A 25320-nucleotide genomic window follows, 5' to 3' on the forward strand; every position below is an offset into this window, starting at 1 on the left:
TCTTCAATATATGCAAATCAATCAATGTGATACACCATATTAACAAATTGAAGAATAAAATTCATATGATCATGTCGATAGATGCAGTAAAACCTTTTGACAAAATTCAACACCCATTTATGATAAAAACTCTCCAGAGAGTGGGCATAGAGGGAACCTACCTCAACATAATAAAGGCCATATATGACAAACCCACAGCAAACATCATTCTCAATGGTGAAAAACTGAAAGTGTTTCCTCTAAGATCAGGAACAAGACAAGGATGTCCACTCTCCCCACTATTATTCAACATAGTTTTGGAAGTCCCAGCCACAGCAATCAGAGAAGGAAAGAAATAAAAGGAATACAAATTGGAAAAGAAGAAGTAAAGCTGTCACTGTGTGCAGATGACATGATACTATATAGAGAGAATCCTAAAGATGCCACCAGAAAACTACTAGAGCTAATCAATGAATTTGGTAAAGTTGCGGGATACAAAATTAATGCACAGAACTGTCTTGCATTCCTATACACTAATGATGAAAAATCTGAAAGAGAAATTAAGGAAACACTCCCATTTACAACTGCAACAAAAAGAATAAAATACCTAGGAATAAACCTACCTAGGGAGACAAAAGACTTGTATGCAGAAAACTATAAGACACTGATGAAAGAAATTAAAGATGATATAAACAGATGGAGAGATATACCATGTTCCTGGATTGGAAGAATCAATATTGTGAAAATGACTATACTATCCAAAGCAATCTACAGATTCAATGCAATCCCTATCAAATTACCAATGACATTTTTTACAGAACTAGAACAAAAAGTCTTAAAATTTGTATGGAGACACAAAAGACCCCGAATAGCCAAAGCAGTCTTGAGGGAAAAAAACGGAGCTGGAGGAATCTGACTCCCTGACTTCAGACTATACTACAAAACTACAGTAATCAAGACAATATGGTACTGGCACAAAAACAGAAATATAGATCAATGCAACAGGATAGAAAGCTGAGAGACAAACCCACACACCTATGGTCAACTAATCTATGACAAAGGAGGCAAGGATATACAATGGAGAAAAGACAGTCTCTTCAATAAGTGGTGTTAGGAAAATTGGGCAGCTACACGTAAAAGAATGAAATTAGAACACTCCCTAACACCATACACAGAAATAAACTCAAAATGGATTAGAGACCTAAATGTAAGACCAGACACTATAAAACTCTCAGAGGAAAACATAGGAAGAACATTCTTTGACGTAAATCACAGAAAGATCTTTTTTGATCCACCTCCTAGAGTAATGGAAGTAAAAATAAACAAATGGGACCTAATGAAACTTAAAAGTTTTGCAAAGGAAAGGAAACTGTAAACAAGGTGAAAAGACAACCCTCAGAATGGGAGAAAATATTTGCAAACGAATCAATGGACAAAGGATTAATCTCCAAAATATATAAACAGGTCATGCAGCTCAATATTAAAAAACAAGCAACCCAATCCAAAAATGGGCAGAAGACCTAGATAGACATTTCTCCAAAGAAGACATACAGATGGCCAAGAAGCACATGAAAAGCTGCTCAACATCACTAATTATTAGAGAAATGCAAATCAAAACTACAATGAGGTGTCACCTCACACCATTTATTATGGGCATTGTCAGAAAATCTACAAACAACAAATGCTGGAGAGGGTGTGGAGAAAAGGGAACCCTCTTGCACTGCTGGTGCAAATGTAAATTGATACAGCCACTATGGAGGACAGTATGGAGGATCATTAGAAAACTAAAAATAGAGTTACCATATGACCCAGCAATCCCACTACTGGGCATATACCCAGGGAAAACCATAATTCAAAAAGACACATGCACCCCAATGTTCACTGCAGCACTATTTACAATAGCCAGGTCATGGAAGCAACCTACATGCCCATCGACAGATGAATGGATAAAGAAGATGTGGTACATATATACAATGGAATATTACACAGCCATAAAAAGGAACGAAATTGGGGCATCTGTAGAGACGTGGATGGACCTAGAGACTGTCATGCAGAGTGAATTAAGTCAGAAAGAGAAAAAGAAATATCGTGTACTAACGCATATATGTGGAACTTAGAAAAATGGTACAGATGAACCAGTTTGCAGGGCAGAAATAGAGGCACAGATGTAGAGAACAAACGTATGGACACCAAGGGGAGGAAGTGGTGGGGGTGGGGTGGGGAGATTGGGACTGACATATATACACTAATATGTATAAAATGGGTAGCTAATAAGAACATGCTGTACAAAAAAAAAATAATTTAAAAAAAAAGCAGAATAAGTTTTAATTGGGTTTGTCCTTATTTTTTATCTCCCTACAGACTGTGCCCTGTGTTACTGACTGCACTGGGGGCTGATAGCTACCTCTGCTACCCCCTTCATAGGCCACTGCCCCCCAAAACTGACTTCATTTTGTTGCCCCAAGGTCAGTGAAAGATGAAGATGGGGGAGCCTAAAGAACCCACAGTTCACACTTTGTCCCACTACCAGAGAGCAGTGGGGCCCCAAGATCAAGTCTCAGTGTGAAGGCTCCTGTCTCAAGGGCTGTCTCTGGGAGGGTCCCTGTCCTTTGTCCAACACTGCCTGTGCAGCCAGAGTTTGTTGGCTATGTGCTCTTGTCCTAGGCTTCAGAGCCAACAGAAGTCGGAGAAGCTCTTGCTAAATGTGGCTGCACAGTGACTCCGGGGCAAGGAAAACTTGGAGTCACCAGTGGCGAGCTGGGGCCTCTCCTTGAAGCACTTCCCAAAGCTCCAAGCTGTGGCCATGCGTCCAAGGCTAAGCAAGCCTGGAGCAGCCTCCGTAACAGGGAGCAGGGTTCCATCACCCCGGGAGGAATCCAGGCACCTCAAGATGCATCGGAGGCCTTTTCTCATTTTCTAGAAAACTGTGGAGGGAACAAAAGAGGCCAGCCATGAAGTTCAAATTCAGCCCAGGACACAACTCTCTATTTCCAGGGCCCCTGTCCTGGGTGTCCCATTCTGGAAGCAGCCTGGCTCAATGCTCTGACTCTACCAGCATTGGTGGAACCCCAAGAGGCCTCGGGGTCAGCCAGGAGCCTCTGGCCTGCACCCTCTCCACCTCATTACCTTTCAAGGATGCCAGGAGAGGTCAATCCTCCTCCACTTTTTTTTTAAAAACAACCCAAGGTATTTCTTTTTTCCTATTCCTTTGATTCTCGGTGGCAGCAGTATGGGGTTTGAAAGAAGGGAGTGAAGTGCAGGCAGCTGAAGTTTTCTGAGCGTGAATAGGGAAAACAAAACACCCACTTCCAGCCAGTGGGGCATGGTGAGGCCGCCCTGTGTTTTGATAACGTTGTGGTTCACCAGTCCCACACCTACTTTTGGAGGTGGCGGGTAGGAAGTGAGGTAACGCAACCCAGATGTTAACATGAAAGCAAGCACGGGCATTCTCCAACTCACATTCCACATGTGGGCTTGGTCCTGCTACCCAGTCAGGGCCAGGCTCACAGTTCAGAAGGGAACTAGAGGTCAGCAAAGGTGCCAGGGCCCCTGCGTGGATTAGCTCGCCTGGTAAACCCACCTGCCAGTCCCAGAGCCTCCCTGCCTTGGCGTCTCACCCCAGCAATGAAAGAAACGCAGCTCTGCTGTGGCTGGATGGACAAAACCACCCGGTTCCAAGTCTCTGAGCTTTATTAGTCATTCAATAGAGAAGTCAATTTCCTAATGAACTGCGGGCTGGAAGGGAAGCTAGGAATCACCTCTCTCACCTCTTTATTTTCTGAGGAGAAACTGAACCCTTAAAGAGATTAATTAAGGAATCAGTTAGTGCGTGATTGTCATGAACTGACTTGTGTCACCCCCCAAATTCACATGCTGAAGCCCTAACCCCCATGTTAGTCCAAATGTTGACTCACTTGGAGGTAGGGCCTTTCAAGAGGTAACTAAGGTTAAATGAGATCATATGGATGGGCCCTAATCCAATAGGACTGGTTTCCTTAGAAGAGAAATAGTCACCAGGGTTGTGTGTGCACGGAGGAAAGGCCATGTGAGGACACAGTGAGAAGGCGGCCATCTGCAAGCCAAGGGGAGAGGCCTCAAGAGAAACCAACCCTGCCGACACCTTGATCTTGGACTTCCAGCCTCCAGACTATGAGAATATCAATTTTTATTGTTTAAGCCACCCAGTCTGTGGTATTTTGCTATGGCAGCCCCAGAAAACTAACACAGTGATAAAGCTTGGGAGTCTTGATTTTTCTGCTCAGCGGCGTTACCAATGCCCTTGGGAGCCCCAAGGCAGGCCCTGCAGAAGCCTGGCCCACTGCCATGGGAGACGGCCCATACAGCCCACAGGGGTTTCTTTCAGAGGTGACATCCTTCTTTTCCTTCCGGGGGGATAGAAATGGCAGATCCAGGCGTACAACTCTCCCATGCCCTGTGCTTGAGCACTACGCTCATCTTTTAGAGCCTGGAGGGCCCACGAAAGGGTGAGGGCTGTTTGTGCTGCGAGTGTGGTGCCCCACTGGCATGACCGGCCACATGGGCGAGCTCAGCTCCACCCACCATAAAACCCTTCTGGAAAACTTCACTTTCTTTGGCCCAGGTCTTTCCTTTGCGTTGAAAACCCCATTCCACCCAAGTCCGATCTGTCTGAAGAGGACGGTGCCCCAGCATACGGGGACTCTTGGCACGTCAGCTTTTATGGCTCTGTTATGGCCTTCTTGGAACGCTGCTCAGCAATTACAGACGGCAAGCCCTCCCTGCAGCTGTGGGGCTGTGGCCCACGCTCCTGCTTACCCCCAAGCAAATGCCTGAGGGCTGCTGGGTTCACATTTTTGGCCCCATTGGGCGGTGAACTGTTGTGGCTGACCAATCCAGTAGTGCCTTTGACATGCTGGTGCCAAGGTCAAGAATCACCGTCAGAGCAGGCACCTGGCTGGGGAGCCACTCGGTACCCTGATGTGTCTGCATTTGCTCATTAAAAAAATAAGCCTTCAAGGAGTTCTTCCAATGAGCCAGCCCTGTACCAAATTCATGGTTTAGTGAAGAGCATTAAATAGGGTTTCCCGGGCCTTTTTGTAGGATTGGATAGACAACCTCCTGGCAAAGAGGAGCTCATCCTGTTGGCTACCCCTGTGGGAAAGGTCATCCACACGAGGGGACACGATGCAGGTTTTTAGAGACGCCATCTCAGGAAGGGAGGGATGTGTCTCGGACGTAACGCTGTAAAGGTTCCCTTTTCTTTCCCTCTGGAAGCCAACATACAGTCTTCGGTCCCCAGATACTATCTGTGTTGTGCTTAGATCTGTGTGATTCGCAGACCTGCTGTAATGTGGTTCCTCTGGGTTCTTGGAAAGGGCTTTTGCCAAGGGCACCACAGGTGCTGTACACCTTGAATCCCTCGCAGGAAGGATTGAGTTACAATCACCCTGTATGTCCAGCCCCAGTGCAGGGCACGGCGCACAGTGGATCCCCAGCATCTGCCAGTAAGGCCAGTAGAGCTCATCCATGTGTCTCTTCATTTCGCTCCTCCTCTCACTGTTGGTGACGGTCACCAACAGTGAGAGCAGCAGAGCCTGACAACTTTCTGAGCTCATCATCAGAGCACCCTTCTACCACCTGTTGGAAAGCTTTAGCCTGAGGCCATCTGGTCTACATTTTCTGGGGCTTCAGTGACCACAATATAACAGAGTTCCCTCTGGGAGTCCAGGCTCCTTACCCTTTTCTGGAAGCCCATGGCGGGGATGTTACATCTCACACCAGCATCTTCTTCATGGTTGCAGCCCTGAGACTCAGCATTGAACTTGCAGTCTATGATGGACTTCTCATTCCCGGTGCACTCGATTTCATTGAGGTGGATGGGTCCTATCCCTGGGGATGGAAAATGCACATAGGCTATGAAACCTTCTAGGATGGGAAAGAAAGTTCCAGACAATAAGAACATGCCTCTCCCATCCTCAAAATCCTCCCAACCACCTCCTATAATCAGCTCGATGACCCAGGCCTCTTCTACCTGGAGAGAATTTTTTCTTGTCTTGGGAATCATTTCTTCCATGAGAAGAAACAAAAGTTGCTACTAACTTGTGTGACCTTGACCAACTCACTCAGCCTCTCTGAATATCGTTTTCTCACTGAAATAAAGGGGTTGGACTAGAGGACAACATTCCATGCACTGATGAATCCGAAAGGGGTGACTGTCACTGTGTAGTCAGGCTCCCCGCAGGAAAGAGACAGCATTCTCAAATTGGATGATCTGAGTTAGAGAAAGAGATTTTAAAAATAAAGTTATGGACAGAGCGTGGGGAAATCACAGTGGACAGTCCAGTACTTGTGGGCTAGTAATCCTGGGGCACAGAGGCCACCCCCAGGCCTGCAGGAGTAAAAGGAGGTGCCGGTATCTGGCCCAGGAGAGCAAAAAAGCCATGTGGGGAGGCCACCTTTGCAGAGCCGTTACCCTCCGTGGAGGGACACAGTGGCCCACAAGGAGAGTAAAGACCTCACCCCTCCACTCTCCCCACCTCCAGCCTCCCCCAGGGCTCTCAGCTGGCCACACCCAAGCCTGCCTCCCAGGACCCTGGACCATGTGGGCAAGGCAGAGAGTGGAGCCGTAAGGGCAGACGGAAGACATTCAGCAAGGACCTCTAGTGTGCACGCGGGAAGCTTCCCTTACAGGCACCGGGGTGACAAGGGGGAGCCTCCCACTGCTGGGGGGAGGAAATTCTGTCTGTCCGGCATTCAGCTCAACTCAGCTCACAGATCCACCTCTCCTCTGTCTAGCCCATCAAGATGGATCCAAGTCCAGTTCTTTCCGGGAGCTCCTGACTGCCTGGAAGCCCACCTTGGACCCTGTCTTGCCCTGCGTTCTCCTCTCTCTCCTGGTCCTTGCCACCCTCCTCTGGTTCGGGTTGGTCCCTCAGCACCCAAACGTGCTAAAATCTCCCATCTTTACAACGACCCTCCCCGATCCTACACCTCCCTCTGGCCTGTCACGTTCCTTCCCTTCAGGGAGAACTTCTTGAAAGACTCATCTGCTTTTGTCCTTTCTAATTCCAGCAGAAGGGTCTTCTCCAGCCTGTCTTTCCACCAGCACCTCCCCATCTCAGGAAGTGGCACCTCCATGCACCTGGCCGTTCTCAGCAGAACCCAGAGGCACCGTCTCCTCCTCCTTTATCACAGACAAGCAATCCTTCACCACGTTCTGTTCGCTCCCCGCAAATCTCAGTGCTTTCCATTTCTGCCACCACGACACTAGTCCAACCCTGTCATCTCCCAGTAGGATGAATGAAATAGCCTCTAGTCTCCCTCCCGCTTTCTTAGCCCAAAATATTTGCCACGCACAGCCTAGGAGATCTTTTTTATGCACATTGAATCATGTCACCCCCTGTCTTAAACCCCTGTGATGGCTTCTCACTGCACTTTAGGGTAAAATCCAGTCCCCAAAGGGTCCGACCGGAGACAGGCCCCCACTTAGCGTTCCAGCTTTGCCTGCTCCTCCCTAGCTCGGCCACACCAGCCTCCCTTTGGCTGTTCCATTGAGCCAAGCATTTCCCTCCGCCTGGACCTTCTTCCTCCTCAGCAGCGAACTCCTGCTCATCCCTCAGGGCTCAGCTTTGAGGCCACTTTGACGGCACAACCTTTCTGAGCCGCATCTAAGCTGGGTCCCCTCGGGTAGCCTCCACTGAGCACTCTGCTTCACACTGCACTCAAGTGCCTCCCTGTTCAACGTCTGTCTGCTTCCCCACTGGGTTGGAGGCCCCACGACGGCAGGCACTATGTCTGTGTGCCTTGTGAATTCCCAACAAGAGCCTGGCAAACAGGAAGTGTTGCAAGCAGCATCTGAATGGATGTCCTTGGCTTCACTGAGTCCCTGCTGACGTCAGCCTCTGTGCCAGGTGCTGGGGGCCCACAGAGGAATTAAGGCAGGCCCTGCCGTGACAAGCTCACGGTTAGTGCCTGGGGGAGGCAGACACTTACACAAAGACTTGTAATATCTTGTGGTAAATGATAAAGATGGAGGTGACTTCCTGTGCTTTGGAGTCCAAAGGAGGGACCCCTGGCTCTTGGTTTCTGGAGACACCTGGTATCTAGGCTCACTGAGCCCCAAAATTAAATTCCAGGAGCAACCCACTGTGACAGGTAAGAGCCAAGTTTCCATTTCCTTGGAAATTCATAAATGACGAAGCTTCCAATTCCTTGGAATTTTATAAAATTTATAAAAACACATCGGTCACTGTGGCTGGAAATACCCAAGGACTCTGAGCGGAAAGGCTATGCAAAATACAGATCCCCAACAGAGACTCTGAAGCAAGCAGAGCCTCAGCTCATGAATTAAGATGGGCTCAGAAACACAGAGCAACCTTGGATTTGAGTATCCAGTTAGAGCTGTGGCTTGTCTGATGATTGTGAGGAGAGTGATGATGGTGATAATGGCAATGATGACAGTGATGATGGTACTGGCAGTAATGACGACGGTGGTGGTGGCAGTGGTGGTGATGATGGTGGTGATGGTGATGGTGGTGATGGTGATGGTGATGGTGATGATGATGGTGATGGTGATGATGATGATGACTCCATGTCCAACCTGCTAGAACGACGTTATGGACTTGGGACCCACAACTCTGCAGGCTGCCATCAGATTTTGAAGATCACAGTAGAATAGACTGGGACAATGCACAGCCTTTTGCATGTTATAAAAGTAAGCATTGTTTCCAGAGACTTGTTTTGGCTTTACTTGCATGTGCTGTCAGTATTTCTGATGGGCGGTTTCAAGCAAAAGGGTTTGAAAGGCACTGCTCTGGAGCTGCCCCATCCAGCGCAGCAGCTGCCACCTCGCCGAGCCCGTGGAATGTGGTCAGTCCAGACCAAGATGGGCCGTAAGTGCAAAACACATCCTGCATTCCAGAGAGTCAGTACCCTACCTGTGAACTATCTCATCAAGAGCATTTATATTGATTACATGTTGAAATCATAATGTTTTGGAAATATTATAGATAATATTAAGGAAAATAGATTATTAAAATGAATTTCATCTGTTTCTTTTTTTTTTTTTGCAGTACGCGGGCCTCTCACTGTTGTGGCCTCTCCCGTTGCGGAGCACAGGCTCCGGACGCGCAGGCTCAGCGGCCACGGCTCACGGGCCCAGCCGCTCCGCGGCATGCGGGATCTTCCCGGACCGGGGCACGAACCCGTGTCCCCTGCAACGGCAGGCAGACTCCCAACCACTGCGCCACCAGGGAAGCCCCATCTGTTTCTTTTTATTTGTTCTTTACATGGCTACTAGAAAATGTTAACATTACATATGTGGCTCACATTATATGTCTGTTGGACAGCGTGGGTCTGGAGTGTTGGAATTTCTTTACCAAGTGTTTGTTCAGCTCACCCTACTTACGCAACTGGAACTAATTCATTCATTCATTCCTTTTTTTTTTTTTTTTTTTTTTTTGGCCACACCGCGAGGCTTGTGGGATCCTTTAGTTCCCCGACCAGGGATCCAACCCGTGCCCCCTGCAGTGGAAGCGCGGAGTCCTAACCACTGGACTGCTAGGGAATTCCCTCATTCATTCATTCCTGATAAAATGAATGTCTCCAGAAGACTATGAGCCAGGCATGGTGGGAGCCAGTTGTGTGAACAGACAGCTGGAGTTCAGATGTGTACAGGGGATCTCAGAACACAAAGCACAGTGCCTGACTCTGACCTAACATCCATGCTGGTGATAAGAACAGGTCTCAGAATCCCAGGAGGCTGGACAGACAGAACCTCAGACACCGTGAATCCAGGGAAGGATCTGAGACCCAGAAGGTTGTTGAAGCTCACCGAGCATGCAGGTGGCAGGGCCAGGACCAGGACTCAGACTGCCCGCCCCTCTGCACTTGCCCTTTCACTCCCCTCGCTGTGGGTGTGGTAACTTGGTCCACCAGCTAGAGGCAGGGCTGAGGATGGACCCTGACTGTTCTGTGGCTTGACATCAAATGTGGACTTTTCCCTTTCTGCCTACCAGAGTTGACCTGCCCAATGTGGCAGGAGATGATAAATCATCCAATGGTTCTTTCAAGGACAGCATTGAAAATGCCAAATGTCTCTTTCTCCCAGAGTCCCGTGGGCCCTGGGAAAATTCTGGCTGCTCTGGGCAGTGAAATAATTAGGTCAAATGCACACACCCATGATAAATGGAATGTTTATGTCATCTGGGGCTTGTTTCCTCCTCAGAATGAGTGGTCTTTGTCCTGTAGGCCTGGGGAGACCACAAACCAACACATTACCTAATTAGTACAATGGACTGTGGGAATATTCGAGATTCAAGGGAACCGCAAAGAGCTCACCACGACAGGGGAGGAGAAGGATTGTCACTGGGTCACGGACGGCTGGCACGAAGCAACGTTCTAGTCCACCCTAGACCCTCAAACTTCAGTAGACCCCAGGAAGCTTGCAGGGATTGGAGGTAGAGATGCTCTGAATGTGAGCAGGCTGAGACAGGTGGGTCGAAGGGAGAAGCGCACATCTGAGAGTTAGAAGACTCGAGTTTCAATCTTTCTCTGCCACTAACTACAGGTGTGACCTCAGGCTCGCTCTCCAGAGCCTCAGATTCCTCATCTGTTGTACGAGATGACCTCTGAGTTCTTCCGTAGCAGCGCCATCTATGATTCCAAGACTGTCTCTAGGGTCCACTGGGCTGTTATTTCCTCCAGGTTGTGGCCAATGACCTCACCATACTCCTTTCTGTGGGGTGATGGTGTTATTTCTGACAGTGTGGAGACATCCTCTCCTCACGGGATAGGACAGCCCACCCTCGTCTGCAGCCCACTCTCCTCCCTCCCCACCCCCTCCCAACCACGGCAGCCCCCGGTCTGCAGCAGCCTCCCTGGGGGTCAACACTGAAAAGATTCCTGCAGATGACTGGTTTCCTTTGCTCAACACACAAAGTCCCCCTGGGTGGGGTGGGGTGGGGCGCTGGACGCTCGCTGGGCTGCAGAGTCTGTTTGGGGCAAAGACTCCACCCTCTGTAGGACCAGGGCTGGCACAGGGCAGTGGTCTTCATGGGGGTCGGGAGGGGAAGTTATCTGTTGCGTTGCCATGTCATGTTGACAACATTCCTCTCAACAGGGTGACCTGCTTGAAAGCCTCCTATACTCTTGTTCTTTGCTCAAAGGAAAGATTTGTTTGAGACACTTAATAAAAACCAGGCCCCTTCTTTTGTTAGCATCTCATGACATTGGGAGCAGGGCAGTCTCTGGCGGCAGGGAGAGAATGTTTGTGGTGCTAACTCAGGGTGGAAAAGTAAGATGACATGCAGGATTCTTTTGTGCCCGGGGTGGTCCACAGCCTCGTGAATTCTGAGGTCTTCTCCTGGGGGAAGGACCTGGAAATTCCAGCTTTTTCAGCGGGGCTGTGGGGAGCACTGGGTTAGGAGTTGGGTAGACCTCCATTAGAATATTCATTGGGTGCTAATATGCTGTCTCATCTTGGTCGTTTACTTCCTTCTCTAGGTCTCAGCTTCCAAATCCATAAAATGGGCACTCAATATTCCCTAAGGCCCTTCCAGCTCCAACTGCCTGGGGAGAGGCCTGGGATTGTCTAACAGAGCAGCAGCTGCTGGAGGGAGGAGGCAAAGCAGGAAGAGCCTGGAAAGAATGAGGCCAGCCAGCCCCCACTGGGCTCCCCATGTGACACTTTCTGTGAAGAGAGCCCACAGAACGTCCTCCCCACGCCTTACCTTGCCCCAGCCGGGAGCCTGTGATGGCCTCTTTGGCGCTCCCGAAGCCCAGCTCTCTGCAGACCACGCTGGCGGACACCAGGTCCCACTTGTCGTCGCAGACGGTACCCCACTCTCCGTTCTTGAGCACCTCCACGCGGCCCTCCCCGACATTGGCACCTCCTCTCAACCGCACCAGGGGTTGCTGAAGAGACACATGGTCCTGCTGAGTGCAGCTCACTCCCCTCCTTTCCCAACCCCTCCCCACTCCCAACCCGGGGCCCAGGCTAGGAGCTGACAGTGCTCGATCTGCGTGTGTGCCCGCGGAGGGGCGGAGGCGCGCGTGCTCACTCTGCGTGGTCGGCTCGGCGGTGCGCTCCCTTTGCAGCCTTCTCGTGGACCTTTCGTCCTGGGCCACTGGGGAGCCCATCAGGGACCCTCAGCAGCTGATCACCCCACCCCATACTTGCTCGACGACCTTAACACCAACACTTCCCTCCACCCCCTCACTCCAGAACCTCAAGCTTCAGAGCTACAGAAAGAACCTCCTACCCCCAAAGTCTGCAGACTCCAAATGGATCATAATTCTATCCTGCTTGTAACAGCGTGCTGCGGACTAGCCCCGGGGGAGATTCCAGGGCGCTAAACGGACCAACCACAAGGATCCTGCTCTGCAGGCGGATGAGAGGCAGGAGAGAGAAGACGGAGAGTGAGCGGGCGGGGCCCCACTGAGGCGGCCAAGACTTGGGAATGGGCCGTGGCAAGGGGGTGGGGAGCCTCCCACTGGTGACGTCCCACATCGGTCCTGCAGCTGGGCTCATGACCAGTCGCCACTCCAGCTCCGCCACTCCGGTTCTACTCCACGTCTAGATCAGCCCAACTCTTCAGAAGGTGCAGCCCCACCAGACATGCTGAGAGCAGGTGGTTATAGTTTAGTTACGCCTACTTGCTCACTGACAGCCTGGAAGCCTTAATCACCTTAAGGGCTTATTTAATTGCACAGGAGTAAGACCTACTCTCCAACAGCATCTTAATCCCGTTGGATTACACCTTACAAGATGGGAGACGGGTCATTTGACTCCATCTGCCCACATATCCTGCTTTGCATCCGTTTCTGTGCATGCGTGTGTGTGTGTGTGTGTGTGTGTGTGTGTGTGTGTGTGTGTGTGCGTGTGTGTGTGTGTGTGTGTGCTGGGGTGGGGAACTCAGGAGGCTGTGAGGCTCTGAGTTATTGCTGATGCCATTTGATTCAATACAGAAGGAGTAAGGGGTGACTGTGCAGCCCTTCTGTGTGTGTTGGATCAGACCAGAGTCATTGTTCTACTCTGGCCTGTGCAGTCCACAGCCCCGGACTCCCTTCATCACACCCACTGATGGTCTGGACGAGGCAGCCCTGGCTGGAGGTGGTGTTTTTCAAGCATTAACATACAGCAGTCATCTCGAGGGCCAAGGCATCAAACAAGAGCCTGTGTCTCCAACCTCCAGCCAAGGTCCCCACCCAGATTTACAGACCTCAGGGACAGACCCTGGCACTAGAGGGAGAAGAAAAGAGGGACAGGGAGGGGTGCAAAACCCACACTGGCTTCGAGAAACTTTAGTCTAGCTTTAGAAAACAAGACAAATACAACTGCTGGCCCCAGCCCCTGACTGTTGCAGAACCGTGACCTCTCCCTTCCCCCATTTCCTTTCCTAAGCTCTCTAGCTGGATGTCAGGGTCCCCTTCCCATGGAGCGGACCATCCGTAACTCAGGCGTAAGGCAGAGTCCCAGATAACCTTACCCCATCTGGCAGAGGCCAGGATGAGTCAGCTGGCCCTGGAAGAAAGAAAGGAACCAAGGGAAAATGTGATGTAAGCCTTTCTTGCTCTTTTTTTTGGAACTGGTTTGGTATGAGTTTGATTCCTTTGCTTTCAACCACACAGTAAGAGGAATTCCAAAACAGTAGGACCTGGTATTCTGGATGACACATGAGGAAAGCTCAGAGGCTCAGGCTGAGGCTGTAGAAAGGATGTGGCTGTCAAAGCACGTGGCAGTGGGGGGGAAGTGAGGGGCTGCAGGCATGCCTCCGTGGCCTGGCTGCACACGTGTGATGTGTGGTCAGGTCTGTGCAGTTTGGAGGCCCTGGTGGGGACTGAGGGGGCGACGGGGCTGGCTTCCGGACGGAAGTGCCAGGAAGACACCCCAAAGAGTTCCCACACCCTCCGGTTGATGCCTGGGCTCGCTGTGTTCACTTCGCTCCTTTGGTTTAAGGGTTCTTCTTTTGTCCAAATATGCCACCCCAGCCTGGGAGGGGGCACCCAGTGTGGCTTATTGGCTCCTGCCTGGGTTTCTGGATCCCACTGGATGAGTGGTATCAGCCCCTGTCCCAGAGCAGGTCATTAGATGTTGATGGACAGGAGAGATTGGAGAGGGCAGGGGGGTAGATAGGGGGAGAGACATGGAGAAGGGACAGTAGACACGGAATGAGGCTGCCTCGGCTTGGGGAGGGGTTGCTACTCCTGCCTTCCACTCCACCCCCCTACCTGGACCCGCCTGACACACCATCTGCCCCCATCAGAGTTTACTCTCTCGTCTTACCCCTAATGTGATCGGAGCTGACTTGGAACCTGTCCTGGCCCGGGGGACCGATTGCCAAGTAATTCGGCTTCATCTGATACAGGGAATCAATCCCTACTAAATGATTAGCTCTCTTTCCTAACCATCCCTCTGCTCTTTCCAGGTGCTCTTCCCACCCACCGGCCCGTATTAGCAGTTTTCAGAGTATGCAAATCACAGAGACACTTTGTGGATATGTGAAAAGAGGAGCGTAGGAAATAGAAAAGCTGCCTAATGATTGTCAGGGGAAGACAGAAGAGTGCACTTTCTCATCTTCAGAGGATGTGTCAAGCCTGCCAATGGTTGGGCTAGTTCGCTTGTCCTAAGGAATCAGTCAGTTGAAGCGGGGATGCAATTGATGTGAACAGACGTACACTGACATCTCTTGAATACACCCACCCGCACACACACTGGCTGGTTCACAAACGTATAACGTGATAACGGGTACAGATAACACAGACGTGGTGATGGCACGTTTCCACTTACTATCATGGTGACAGCTTTTAAAAATGGTGACCCTTTCTGTTGCAGAATAAACCAGAGCTCGTTGGAAAGTTGCTGATTTCACGTGCTTTTGACGGTTAGATCGTTTTTCCAAAGGCTCCAGGATGCTTGATTCCTCTGGGAATTGTGCAGGAGCCCCAGGTGGCCACCCCCACCCTTCATGCGGTCCACACGGAGCCTGTGACGTCAGTAATGAGTCATGTTCCTCTCCAGTGTATCTGTCCCCCACAAAGGGGACGCTGGCCTCAGAATAGAGCAGCAGTGGAAGGACAGGTAGGGGTGCTAATGATTAGGGGCAGGGGCTCAGCTTCTTGTCACACCCTAGAGGTGGCATCTATCGGAGAGGCTGGCCCTGACGGGTGTCCTCTGCCTTCCTGCCCTCTAGAAAAGTGGTCTTCGTTTCCTTGCTGTCTCTTGGGGGTCCCTCTCTGCTCCCTTAACCACCAGACCTCCCCCTCAGGTGCCAAGTGGCCAAATCACCTGCCCCATCCTCACCTCTGGCTTGTAGGCTTTCCGGAATCTTGAGGGTCCATCAGGGCTGAAGACCTGGCCAGGCACACAGCTCACCACGGCCGGCAGCCCGTTCTCACAGGTGACATTCTTGACGGGGTCCAGCGACACCTGAGGACCCAGCCTGCAGCTGGAGATGTGGGCCTCCGTGCCTGTGCAGTCCATGGAGAACGGCCAATAGCGCTGCTTCTTGCGGGCGGCAAACATTCTGCAGAAGGTAAGACGGGGCAGGTGACCAAGGCATCATGGTGCCCACCCCTCCCTTCTTCCACAACTGGGCATTGGACCAGCCATTGTGCCAGCTGCTGGGGATCTGGTGGTGGAACCAGAGAGGCACGGTCCCTGCTCTTGGGATTCAGTCCTACTCCAGACAGAGCTCTGCAGGGTGCACCTGCCAGCACTCACTGAACACTTGGTCATGCTGGGCCCGCGCTGGGCACTGCGGAGCAGGACCCGGAAGGGCAGCGGTGGCCTCCTGCCCACAGGAAGCTCACATTCTAGAAGACAAGGGACTAACCGAGTGTAGTGAGATAATACTAAGGTCTACAAATACAAAATGCAGAAAGGGATCTAAGAGAGACAAATACAATGGAATATTAGCCATAAAAAAAGAATGACATATTGCCATTTGCAGCAACATGGATGGACCTAGAGATCATCATACTAAGTGAAGTAAGTCAGACAGAAAAAGACAAGATGTTATAGAAAAACCCAAACGAAAATTTTGGCCAACCCAATATTATATGGTATCACTTATATGTGGAATCTAAACAAATAATACAAATGAACTCATATACAAAACAGAAACAGACTCAACGGACATAGAAAACAAACTTATGGTTACCAAAGGGGAAAGGGGGGAGGGATAAATTACGATTTGGGATTAACACATACACACGACTATATATAAAGTAGATAAAAAACAAGGACCTACTGTATAGCACAGGGAACTATATTCAGTATGCTGTAATAACCTATAATGGAAAATAATCTTCAGTTTTATATGTATATATGAAGAAAAGAAAAGTTATATATAAATATATATAAAAGAATATATATATAACCGAACCACTTCGTTGTACACCTGAAACTAACACAATATTGTAAATCAACTATACTTCAATAGGTAAATAAATAAATAAATAAAAGAGATGGGACCCCTGGTCCCAGGAAACCCCTCAGTCCTGGGCAATCAGAAGGGTTGGTCACCCAAATTCTTCAGATATCTTCAGCATGCTGTCTTGTTGTCCCCTGCCTTTATTTCCCTTTGTCAATTAGCAGGACATGTTGAGTGTAAAACTCTCTCTCATTGATAGAAAAAATTCAAGATGTGAATCCAACGAGAAGCAATGAGAAGAGACTTAAATTACCCCCTCTGCTGAATCAAAGTAGACTTGGTTTCGTCATGGAAATTATAATGGTGATGAAACGCAGCCACAGACCACATCAAATCTTCACCCAGTTTGATCTGCTCTTCTTTTTCTAGTTTCTTAGAGTGAAAGCTGACGTCATTGATTTGACACCTTTCTTCTTTTCCAGTACAGGAGTATACACTTCCCTCTAAGTACTACTTTAGCTGTATTCCACATATTTTGAGATACTGTGTTTTCATTTTAATTCAGGCCAAAATACTTTTTAATTTACCTTTTGATTACTTTTAGGACAGAAGGGTTATTTAGAACTGGGCATACAGTTTCCAGTACTTGGGAATTTTCTAGATATCTTTCTGTTATTGATTTCTAACATAATTCCATCATGTTCACAGAATATGCTTTGTATGACTTGAATCATGTTAAATTTATTGAGACATAATTTATGGTCCAGGCGTATTTTATGCTCCAGCTAGGCTATGTTTTGTTTGAATGTGTACTTGAAAAAATTTTGCATAGTGCTGTTGTTGAGTGGAGTGTTCTCTAAAAGCCAAATAGGTCAAATTGGGTGATAGCGTTGTTTAGGTCTTCTATATCCTTACTTGTTCTACACATTATTGAGAGAGTAGAACTGAAATCACCAGCTATAATTGTGGGTTTGTCTATTTCTCCTTGCAGTTCTGTCGGTTTTTACTTCGTGTATTTTGAAGAGCTGTTATTTGGTGCATAAACATTTCAGACTGTTATGTCCTCTTGATGAGTTAACCCCTTTATCATTATTAAATTACCATCTTTATCCTTTAAAAAAAAATTCTTCACCCAGGAGTCAGTGAGGCTGAGGTTGTCTCCATATCATATCCTAGGTAAGCTCTTAGCCTGCGTTGTGTGTTTTTATGGTTTTGTTTTTTGGAAGGCAGAATACGGATCAAGGTGAGTCAAAGTTTTTTCTAAAATGATAACCAACCACTAAGTAATGAATTGGTTAACAGAAAGGTCACTGTGCCTCAGTTTCCCCATCTCCAGATCAGATGTAGCAGAGGGATCTACTTCATCAGATTGTTAGGATAGTTAAATGAGTTAATTCTTATAAAGCACTTAACCACAGTGCCCAGCACTTGGAAGGGCTGCCTAAGTGTCTATCAAATAAATAAATAAATACTGTACTGGTTAAAGGAAAAAAAGAAAGATGAGAGAAGAGAGATGGTGGACGACTTCAAGGAAGAGTAGGTTTGAACTGGGCCTTGAATGATGGCGGGATTCGAAAAGGAGGAGGGCGGGGAGGACACCCTGTCCTCTCATGCTGTCCCAGGTCTTTGGGGTCTATGTGCTCATCCCTGATTGGCAGAATCCAGTGAGATGCCAGGGAGAGCTGGACAGCATCACTGCCGGACTGCTCAGAGGAGGGGCCGCCCAGGGCAAGTTGGCCCCAGATGGGCAGAAGCAGGGTCCTGTCCCTGCTGGTCCAGCAGCCCTGGAAGTTTCTGCTTTGTTTCAGAGTGAATGGGATATGAACAAAGAGGAAGGAAAAACCCTACAGATGCTGCTGATATCTTTCCTTAATCAAAAATTGCTACTGGTAGTAATTCTACTGTATCTGTGGGTGCAATGACACAGAATCTTTGAAAAAAAAAAAAAAAGGACTATCTGGGGAGTTCCTTGGCGGTCCAGTAGTTAGGACTCGGTGCTTTCACTGCCGTGGCCCAGGTTCAATCCCTGGTTAGGGAACTAAGATCTCACAAGCCACGCGGAGAAGCCCCCCCACCCAATTTAATTTTTTTGAAAAAAGGACTGTCTTGGACAATTCAGGATGTGTGCTCAACATAGCTACAGACAGAGCACAGGACTACACAGGAGGACTGTTAACAATTCCAAGAGCCATTGCCCCTCCCCACTCCCTGGAAGGGCCCTGCACTTGAGGACACAGCCTCCAGCTTCTTTCCCATGACACTCCCACGTCAGACTGGAGAACGCACTCGGTGGTGGGGGGCGGTTACAGCATGCTATGACACCCCTACCATTGGGTGAGCAAATACACCCAGGGGATGTCAGCTGCACAAGGAGTGGTCAGATCCCACTGGATTGGAACATCTTCTAGCTCCCAGATTTCCATGACCACAAGCTTCTCCCAGGAACAGATGTACTGAGCTCTTAATATAGAGCAAAGCACCCTCGGCAGACACAGAGCTGCTCCTTCCTCCCCAGACAGCCCCACTGCCCTCTTACATCAGCTCACAGGAACTTGCCCGTGATCCTCCACAGGCTTCCACCACCAGAGCCCACCCCGCCCCCATGATTCACTCCCACAGGCCCCCCGGGATGCAGAGATACGGGGATGCAGATATGAGGCGCTGGGGAGGATGCGTGGACAGCCCGCTCCAGGCCTGCTGATTGGTGGGCGACTGGAGTTACAGGACAGCCGTTGGCCAAGCGGGAAGCCTACTTAAGAAAGAGGTATCTAGCCCGATGGCTGGGTGGCTAGAACACTGAGCTGAACTGATTCAACTAAAAAATGAGAAGTCCTCCTGGCTCTCCTCCAGCCAAGGAGGAAGCCAGACTTCGTAGGAATTCTGCCTGCTATGTGATTATGTCTATTCCAATTGTGCATTTTGGACCTAGGGAAATAACCACCGGATGGATGGGTTCAGGGGCCCACTGGGCTCACTATGAGTGGACCTGAGGCCAAACTCCATTGATCACCCGACGTCCATACTCTGACTGTGGGCCCCAGGGATGTTTGGGCCCCTGGAATCAGTGTCAGTTCAGAGCCCGTGTCCAGTGGTTCCTGAAGGTTCTGATTATTTCCTTGTGCCCAACATACGGTGATCTCCTTTGGAGAAGGCTGGGCCAATGATTAACAGTATACATTTTTGGCAGCATGCCACAGTCCTTCTTCAAGGGCACCTGGCCTCCTCTTCATTCAAGGGCTTCTGGGTCTGTAAACTGGCTCAAGTCTGGATATTGATTGAGAGGCCGGGCCTGTTTTTATGATTCAGGTTAGAGTTTTGTTCTCCTGACCTAGAACTCTTCTGCTCTGACACATCAAGAATGGAGTAGGGACTTCCCTGGCGTTCTAGTGGTTAGGACTCCGTGCTCTCACTGCCGAGGGCCAGGATTCAATCCCTGGCCGGGGAACTCAAATTCCACAAGACTCACGGTGTGCCCCCCGCCCAAAAAACGGAATTGAGGAGGCTTCCTATTTCACTTCTAGGAACACCACGATCCAGCCAACTAGATCAACTGGTCAATACCACAGGTCTGCAGGAGTCAGATCTGCTGGTCATTCAGTAGCCACGCCCACCTTGCCTTTGGCATTGAATGCTGTCACTTGGCCCCTGCCGCCCCTGATCCAATTACCCCCATTGCGTTTAGGTTTCCCAACCTGCGGTGACTGCAGCTCCCACCCTGAGGTCTGGCTTACAGAGAAGAGCAATCAGGGAGCTCTTAAGAACGCCAGGGCTCCCCTCACAAACTTATTCCTCACGGTCATGGTGAGAAGTCTGTCTTCTGGACTCTCTGGGAGAGTAGGTCTTAGACGACAAATCCACGCCAACATTCCAGTCTCCCCAAGCCTCTGAACCCCTTTCTCTACATGAAACCAAAGTGGATCCGGCATTTCTATAATTTGCTGTGGAGGGCCTCCTTTTGGTCCCTGTTTCAGCCAACTCCCCAAAGTCTTAGAGCTCTTCCTAACTCGCAAGATGCAACATTAGATGCAGAATCTCTGCTCAGTAAGCTCGTATCCATAAATCAACATCAATATTGCGATCCTGCTTTAAGAAAAAGAAAATGACTACAAAGTGTTCCTGGCCCCGGGGATGGGGCCCTGAAGCTTCAACTTTATCAATTTTGAGGTATATGCACAGCTTCCCAGTCCAGCATAGGAGTCAGCCCATGGCAAAGCAGCCCTTGGTGAGAGCCCCTGACTTCACTCTGGGGAGAGCCTGTGAGTGCAGAGGCCTCTGGGGGACCTGCAGGCAACCCCACCAGACTCTTCTGACTTGGCCGGGGGTGTCGAGGCTGGATGGCCAGCAGAGGTTCTGATGAAGAGCTGCAGTCCCGGCCTTGGGGATAATTCTAAGGCCACCAGACCTGCAGGTTAGCAGAGGAAGGCAGGGTGGAGAGGCCATACATGCTGCCCAGGTGAATTTCCAAGGCTGCAAAGTCCCTTAGGGGCCTGGTGGATGCCTGGAGATTACTAACCCCACCCCAGATAGAATTACTTTGAAAACAATTTCCTTCCTGGGGTGAAGGGCCTCCCTGGGAGACCACATGACCCGCCTTGGGGGTGTGGTCAGCAAGAGCAGCGACAGACAGGCTGCTGCAGGAAAGGTGAAAGGGAGGTGGGGAGAGATGCTGCCAGAGGCCCAGATGCAGGGACCATGCAGGGTGTGGCCCTGCTCTGGCTCCCAGGCCTCTGCTGTCCTCAGTCTCTGAGCAGGGCTCACAGATACCCCTGTCTCCAGGCCAGTGAGGCCCCCGTTCTCAGACTTACCAGCCAGCCGGTGGTGGCGGCCTGTGCGGTGGGGCCCCGCCTCTAGGGTGGAGCAAAGCAGAAGCAGGTCTGAGGGTGGAGGCAGCAGTGTGGAGAGCTCTCCCTGGAGCAGACCTGCCCGGGCTGCCCTGCATCTCTGGCAGGAGTGGCTTTGTGACCCCCGACCCCACTGCCCTTCAGGCCTGGGTCTCCTCCTGTGCAGCCTGAGGGCTTGGGCCGGGTGACCTCTGAGGACCCCACATGCCCTGGGAGGCACCGCTTTTCGCTAACAGCTTCCTCCCACCAGCTACCATCTCAATCCCTAACAGCACCACCGAAGCACGGAAACTCTCCCCAACACGCTTCTCTCTTTTGGGGCCCAAATGTCAGCTGCGTCCCAGGGACTAACATACCACATCAGATATCTACAAGCTGAGACGGAGAAGGTTTCAGCCTAGCCGCCCTCCCATCCCCCCAGCCCCGCCCCTCTATACCATCTCCAGCGAGAGCGCGCTGGACCAGGAGCTAGTTTCCAGTGTCTGCTAATCATCTCCCATCTCAGCTGAGAGTACAGCTCACCTCCCACCACCTTGGATGCCTCCCAGACTTAGCAGCCTTTTTCCTGCCCACATTTGAAAAAGCAAAGCCACAGACACACAGTAGGAGGAACAGGGAGGGGGTTTTCAAACCCAGCTCGTGAGAGTATCATGTGAGGCCCAGCTGCCAAAACAGACCTGAGATCTGAGATCCTTCCTCAAAAGCCAGAAAAGGACTCCGGTCCATCCGCAGTTCAGGAGGTAGCTTTCAAATGCCCTCTGAACAAGCCACATGTTGCCTGGCCCAGGCACCCCATCCTGCTCCGGGCAGGGCTCATGGCAGCCTTCCGGCTCCCGGGACTGGACTCAGACCTATGACAGGCTGGGCGCTCTGGTGTGTCCAGCAGGTAGGAGGCCTGTCAGGGGAGGGGATTTGCTTTTCTTGGCTCCAATGGGAAGGAAAAGCTGAGAAAGTGTCTCCAGGGAAGGAGCTGGCCAGCTGGAGGGACTTCTCCAAACTGTTTAGAAGATGGGGACCACCCTGCATGCCCCCATCCCACCCTGTGCAAACAGGAAGGTCTGGGCCATGTCTGAGGGCCGCCGGGGGTAGGAATCACCACCATGCTTACCTGCCCAGCCGGGCAGCTTGCCTCCAAGCACTCACCCTCCTGGTGGACCGGGGGCTCTGAAAGGAGGCAGCCAGGACGAGCCCAGGGAGGGATGCAGCCTACACTGACCCTAGGGATCTGGAAGAAGACCTGGGGCTGGGACCCCTGTCTCCCGGCTTGGAAGCCACCTCTGTCCTTGGCTTGAAAGGAAAGAGGTAGTGAGTCTGCACTCTTGAGGAGTGTGGACCCTGTCGCTGGAGACCTGGGTTTGGATCCTGGATCTGCCACTTCCTAGGTTTTTTGTTTTTTTTTTTTTTGGCCACGCCGCATGGCATGTGGGATCTTAGTTCCCGGACCAGGAATCGAATCCACGCCCCCTGCAGTGGAAGCGCAGTCTTAACCGCTGGACCGCCAGGGAAGTCCCAGCCACTTCCGAGATTTATCACCCCTCTCTGACTTCATTCCCTTGACTCTGAAATAGATCCCTGCTTCCTAGTGTTGTGAAGCTTAAGAGACTAAACACAGAGCTGCCTGGCATGTAGTAAGCACTCAGTAAAGCCGATTATTATCCTTATTAGAGGAACTAGGAAGACCCCCACGACCAGCCAATACACCAGCCTGTCCTGAGCTGAAAACCCCTCCCTGGACACCCCCTCAGGCAAATTACTCTAAGTCTCCTTATGAGCCACTCTTTTTCCCCCTGGGAGACATTAACTTTGGAAATCCTAACAGCATTGCAAGATTTACTCGGGATGGATAGAACCGAATCAAATCGATCGGTTTCTCAATTTCCTAACAGTTGCTGCAAGGCCCAGATTGCTCAGAATAATCACCTGCTGGGGAGACAGCAGCGGCCCAGGCCACTGCAGAGCTAACTCTACAACAAGGCAGGGCCAGAGCCCAGCCAGCTGCACTCCCCGCAGCCTCCTTACTTGTACACTTTGGCGTTGTAGCTCTTCTCCCCGGGGAAGCCAAACATGCCGCAGACCACGCGGGAGTTCTTGGCCGTCCAGTGCCTGTCGCAGATCTGCTTCCACGTCTTGCCCTCCTTCACCTCCACGTAGCCCTCCGTCACTGGGGTGCGCCTGCGGTAGGTGGAGAGGATGGCTCGGATCCGGATGTCCTCCACCTGGATATTCATGTTCTGGGAGGGAGGAGGCGTGGAAGGAGAGGGGTTACTTTCCTGGTCTGGCCGTGGAGAGGTGACGGCAGACCGGGCGCTCTGCTGGCCCCCCCTGCCTCTCCCCTCGGGCCCTCGGGGGTCCCTGGGCGCTCTCCGCGAGCACACAGCACGTGTGCGTGGGAGACAGTCTGGCTGAGGGGACTGGAGGAGGGGAGCAGGTGTGACCTGGGCAATCAGAGACTCGGAGGACCCCAACGCTCCTCCTCTGTCTTATCAAAAACAGCAGAGGGCAGCAGCCTCCTGCAGGGGTCTCAAAAACGAGAGCAGAAGAGAGACCGTGTTCCTTGAATTTCATGCTCTATAGTAAAAATAACTGGGATGCTTGCATTGTACTCCAAAGCATATGTGTGCATGCGTGGGAGTGAGTGTGTGTGTCTCCCCACTAATCCTTCAGTAAAACTGAAGTTTCAGGCAGATGAGACTCAGATACCCTGAGGCTGGTGGGGCCATCTTGCACACTACCTCATAGCTCCCAGGTTGGCAGTCTTTAGGGCGAAAATCCCAGGAGAGAAGGGGAGGGCGGCTGCGGGTCGAGGGTGGGCTCCCCTCCCCAACCCCTGACACTGAGCTGCAGTGTCCCTGCCCCAAGCCCACACCCGAGCCCCGGGGATTTGGTTGGATAGGGGGCCCCGAGAAGCCAGGGTGGGTGGAGGAACGCGGGCCTACCTGGGGTTTCCAGTGATACCTCTTTTATGTTTTTCCAAGGCTCACGCAATCTGCCCCCAAACACTATGGGATCTCCAGAATCTCTCACTTCCAGCCCCTCTTCTTTCTGCCCCAACAGAATGAGGTCGTTACAGCTATTGTCATCCCCATTTTCCAGATAAGAAAATTGGCTGACTCCAGGGATCTCCCCAAGACCACGTAGAGGCAGGGAGCACCCGAGGTGCAGCGTGAGATGCTCTGTGAGCTGGGCCAAGTGGGGCTGGGCAGGGGTGCTGGCAGAGAGGAACCCGGAGACCTGAGTGCCCAAACCCCCCGTCCAGCCAGGATGCAAATGAACCAGGAGTTTGAACAGGACCATTATTTGGGTGCCCATGGATTCAGGTCTCCTTGCCACTGGCTTCAGGGTGCAAAGCCAGGCCCTGCTTCCCCAGTCCTGCGAGGCAGCAGAAAGTATGTGGGCCAGGAGTGGTGGCATTTGGCCCTGGTTCCTTTCCATGCAGAGCGGAAGGAAAGCCGCCAGGGGCAGGATTATGTTTGCCTGCCTGCATCCTGGATCCTTTACAGCCCCCATTCAGGCCACAGGACCCGTGCCACCAAGACACATGGATGTGGGTAAGCAAGAAAGGGCCTGAGGTCTACACTGGCCCGTGGGCCAGCTCCCTCCTCTGTCCTCCCACCTCGGGAGGCCAGGCTGGAATTCCAGCATGTAAGGAACACGTGACGCCCAGAAGGAAAGTTACCGCCGTGGCATCAGCCCTGCGGCTTCACGGGGCAAGCAGGCTAGGCTGACTTTATTAAATTCACAGATCCTCCCCCACCCCTGCCGTCCTCCACTTCCCCCCACCCCTGGCCTCTCTCCCCACCACCACCCCGCCCCCATAGAGCATCAGCACAGCCTCACTAAGGGGAGGTATGGAGTGTGAACCCAGAGGGAGGAAGCCCTGGGGACGGGGCGGGGTGGGGGGACGGGTGGCGCTCAGCAGACCCTTGTCTTGATTCAGGTCAGCATCCCCTCAGCAGAAGTATGACTGGTGGGCAAGCCCGGTGGGCTCTCGGGTGTGGGAAATGAGGCTCAAAGAAGAGAAAGCGCTAGAACTGATGTCACTGTCCTTGTTCTCCCACTGACTCACTGCATGTGAGTGTGTGTGTATGAGTGTGTGTGTCTGAGTGTCACGAGTATGTCTGTGTGTGTGTGTCTCTGCACGTGTCTGT

General features: G+C 51.1%; 2 protein-coding genes across 2 annotated transcripts in view; both read right to left on the bottom strand.

Moving 5' to 3' along the window:
* The window catches only part of ENTPD4 (ectonucleoside triphosphate diphosphohydrolase 4), a 424151-nt gene that overhangs the window by 289927 nt on the left and 108904 nt on the right, over positions 1 to 25320 (bottom strand). The gene's annotated exons all lie outside the window — the stretch shown is intronic.
* LOXL2 (lysyl oxidase like 2) overlaps positions 1 to 25320 on the bottom strand; it is a gene marked incomplete at its 3' end in the record, with an annotated part of 101383 nt that overhangs the window by 27557 nt on the left and 48506 nt on the right. The window contains exons 4-7 of the mRNA XM_082841991.1: positions 23192 to 23403; positions 15260 to 15482; positions 11688 to 11871; positions 5696 to 5847 (exon numbers count right to left, since the gene is read on the bottom strand). Of these exons, the coding sequence (XP_082698117.1) occupies positions 5696 to 5847; positions 11688 to 11871; positions 15260 to 15482; positions 23192 to 23403 (771 nt within the window). The remainder of the gene's footprint in view (positions 1 to 5695; positions 5848 to 11687; positions 11872 to 15259; positions 15483 to 23191; positions 23404 to 25320) is intronic.

Source organism: Leucopleurus acutus (genome assembly GCF_964270905.1).
Source record: "Leucopleurus acutus genome assembly, chromosome: 7".
Lineage (NCBI taxonomy): Eukaryota > Metazoa > Chordata > Mammalia > Artiodactyla > Delphinidae > Leucopleurus > Leucopleurus acutus.